This window comes from Mirounga angustirostris, unplaced genomic scaffold, assembly GCF_029215605.1.
Source record: "Mirounga angustirostris isolate CCGP_5_RB_7025 unplaced genomic scaffold, mMirAng1.0.hap1 SCAF_15, whole genome shotgun sequence".
Taxonomy (NCBI): domain Eukaryota; kingdom Metazoa; phylum Chordata; class Mammalia; order Carnivora; family Phocidae; genus Mirounga; species Mirounga angustirostris.
The window spans coordinates 92,069,883-92,073,451 of NW_026991723.1; the positions used below are offsets into that span (position 1 = coordinate 92,069,883).

The 3,569-nt window shown below is 65.5% G+C and overlaps 1 protein-coding gene across 1 annotated transcript; it reads left to right on the forward strand.

Moving 5' to 3' along the window:
- Positions 1-281: 281 nt before the first annotated feature.
- Positions 282-3,234, forward strand: LOC123849279 (lipocalin). Its single transcript, XM_045881899.1, is given in 6 exon segments — positions 282-392; positions 992-1,125; positions 1,928-1,971; positions 1,974-2,004; positions 2,205-2,311; positions 3,059-3,234. Coding segments are annotated over 6 exon segments (603 nt in total).
- Positions 3,235-3,569: the final 335 nt, after the last annotated feature.

Sequence of the window (3,569 nt, forward strand, 5' to 3'; positions counted from 1 at the left end):
CCAGGGGTGAGGTTGCACCTCCAGGACAGCCAGCAATGTGGCCAGACTGCCCCGACAGCACCCGCCCCCCAGGTCAAATGACACCCTTCCCATCCCTCAGAGACAAGGCAGGTGTTGGGGAGGCCACGTCCCTCCTTGTGGGAATAATTCTGAATGCTCAGGGAGCCTGGCAGGGACAGCGGGGTTGGCCGGGACAGCTCTTCAGATGAGTGGCCTCTGGAGGACACCTACGAAGAAGGGACCCAGCGGCCCGGCCTCCCCTCCCTCTGGGCCCTGCCGTCATGGTCCTGCAGAGAGGGCCCCTCCTGCTGCTGACCCTCAGCCTGGGCTTGGCCCGTGCCCAGAAGACTCTAGACGAGGTGCCGGTACAACCAGGGTTTAATGCCCACAAGGTAACGGAGCCGGGTAGGTCCCAGGCTCAGCCCTGCGACGGGGAGGTGGGTGCCAGGTGCTACAGGGGCGCTTCTGGGAGCAGGACCTGGGGAGAGAGGCCAGCTAAGGGGCGAGGGGCGTCCTGGGCCCAGGCACAGCCTCACGGAGGAACCGGGGGGTCTTCGTACCCCTGCCCAGCCCTGGGGTCAGGGAGGGGTCCAGAGTCCCCCTGCCCTATCTGACCCACCTGCCCATCACCCATCACTGTGGGGAGCATGGCTGGAGCAACCCCAGGACTCAGTGATGGTTCCAGGGCGGCCCTCACCCCTCCCCAGACCCCGGCCAGGGCATCTGGAACCCAACAGGCCACAGCGCTTGGGCCAGATATGGGAGGAGCTGAAGGAAGTGGGGAAGGGAGAGGCGGCAAGAAGGGCACTGGGGAGACAGAGGGCAGCCTGACAGAGAAGGACATTTACAAGGAACGGGCCACCTGTCCCCTCCAGTACACCCCACTGGCCCTTGACCTCCCCAGAAGCGCTCAGCGCTGGCGGGGCTGGGGCTTGAGAGCCAAGACTGGAGGCCGGGGACCATCACCCCCTCTGCACCTCGCACTCTGCAGGTGGAGGGACGCTGGTTCACCACCCGGCTGGCTGCCAGCCGCACCCACCTGGTCTCCCCAGCCGATCCCCTGAGGCTTGGCCTCCATTCCATTTGGACTCGGGACGAGGATGTGGAGTTCGTCTTGTTCTGGACGTAAGCACGGCCACTGCAGCTCCTCGCAGGGAGGTCCCGCTCAGGGGCCTCCCGAGGGACAGTGACCAGTGGGGGGAACCAGAGGGACACATGGCACTAAGCTGCAGGCTTGAGACCCTCCCGAGAGGTCTGAGGTTTAGCTTCAGAAGTCCCAAAGCTTTACGACGAAGGGCCTGGGGAAAGACACACGCACAGCCGGGTCCCTCCCGCCGTGGGGGCTGGGGACGCCCAGGCAGGGCTGCGCCTCGTACTGGTCGGTCGGTCAGGAACATCCACAGTGGCGACACGCTGTGCTGATCTCAGTGATGCTTAGAACAGTCCAGCACCCGTGGCCTTGAGGACCCTAAGTTAGAGCCACAGCCTTGCCAGGGCTCAGCCACAGACACCACCCCAAGGGCTGTGCTGCCCAGGGTCCGTTGGCACCCAGCCCAACCCCCACCCACCCCAGCAGAGAAACTGAAGACCCGGGGACAGGGGGCCAAAAAGGCGTGGCCTATGTGTGGAGCCCAGGTGACTGGGGACAACCAGGACAGGGTCCCCCACCCAGAGACCTGGAGCTCCAAGCCAAGGACAGACTGGGTCCCACTCCTCCCGGGAGGTTTGGCCACACTCCAGCAACAAGTCCCTGGTTCCTCACTCCTGCCCTCTAGCCCTGCCCCCAGCTAGACGACTCTCGGGAGCCCAGGGAGCCGAGAGACTCAGGCAGCCACCAGGGACCTCATCCAGGGCACGTCCGATGTCCCCGGGGGCCGGGAGACAGGGAGAGGCCGTGACCACCGTATGCCCCCTCCTCTTTTCCCAGAGGACAGGGGGTATGCAAAGGAGTGAACATCACCATCCACCCAACCGGCTCCAGGGCCAGTTCCAAGGCTCCCGTGAGTAGCCCAGCCCTCTGGCCCGGGTGCTGCGCTGGACTGGGGGCCAGGGGACGCTCGATGCCCCGAACCGGGGCCGTGGGGGAAGTGCCAGTGCTGGAGGGAGACATCCTCCCGGTGTCCTGCGCTGTCCGGGGGCTGTGGGGGTGGGTGGAGGAGAGAGGCGTCCCCTGTTACTGGGCCGGGGCCTCCCACAGTGGAGAGAGGCGCGGGCATGCTCGTCCGCTTCGTCAGCACCGACTACAGCAACCTCATCCTTTACGTCCGCTTCGAGGACGCCGGCGAGACCACCAGCCTGTGGGCTCTGCTGGGTAGGAGGCGGCTCTCCCCGACGCTGGCCGGGGTGCTGCCCCAGACCTGTGCTCAGGGCCTGCTGCTCTGGGGGCGCTGGGGCCAGCGGGACTGCTCAGAGCTGCACCCCCGTGGGCGCTTGCTCCCGGGGACCCCTCAGGTCGGGCATCCCTGCCCCTGCCCGCTCACTCCCTCGGGAGTTCATTCAGCTGGCCCGCCTACAGCACAGCCTCGTGTGTGTGTGTGTGTGTGTGTGTGTGTTTGTGTCCCGGGAGCAGGGACACTCCGCTAGAACAGAAACCTTCCCCCGCCTTCGCCGGGGAGCTAGTCAATGAACCTAAAACAACTGAGTCACATCAGACCTCAGAGAGTGGAAGTGCCACGTGCAGAAGCCCCGGGATGGTGGGGGGGGTGTCACGGGGGAGGGTGTGGAGGGTGGGCTGGGCCAGGCGGGGGGTGGGGACACCTTGTCCTGAGGACTACATGGAGGCGGTGGGGGGTGTCCCGGGCTGGCCCAGTCATGCAGGCCGCAGGCTGCTGTGTGAAGGGGGTCCTCCCCAGAGGGTCCGGGGCCTGACGCGCCCCTTTGAGGAGGGAGTGCCCACTCAGCCAAGGGTGGGCCTGCTCTCAGGGGAGATGAGGAGGGAGCGGGACCAGGGCTGAGGCGGCAGCTACCAGCCAGTCAGCGGCAGGGCTCGGGCTGGCAGGAGGAGGGGGCACTCGGAGAAAAGACAGGGCCTCTGGACTCTCGGCCCCTCTGATTTCAGCCAGAAGAATGCTCGGGGACCCCACGTGGCTGGGGAAATACCTTGGGTACGTTGCCAGATTCCAGCTGCAGAAAGCCCCTGTCTTCAACCTGGATGGTAGGCACGGCCCTCCAGATACTTCCCCCATGCCCAGGCTGCTGCGCTGGGGCCTCGCCTGCCAGGCTTGGAACCCCTAGCAATAATAGGCAGAAGACCAGAGCAATTAAAAACACGGGCAGCCCCTCCAGGGCCCCCCATATGGTCGGGCCCCTGCTGGGAGCCTCGCCTGCCAGGCGGCACGAATCCCCTAGAACACAGTGACCTGGGCACAATATCCGTCTCCCTTCTGTGGATTCAGACACTAGGGTCAGGGCGGCTTGGAAACAAGGCCAAGGCCACACAGTGGAGCCCCTCGCCCCCACACCCCTTCCCTGTGCACCATTCAGTCCATCAACACACCCAGGCCGGGCTGTTTGGGGTGGGAAGCATGGAGAACAAGACAGACACAGCCTCCAGTCCTTGCATGGGTCAC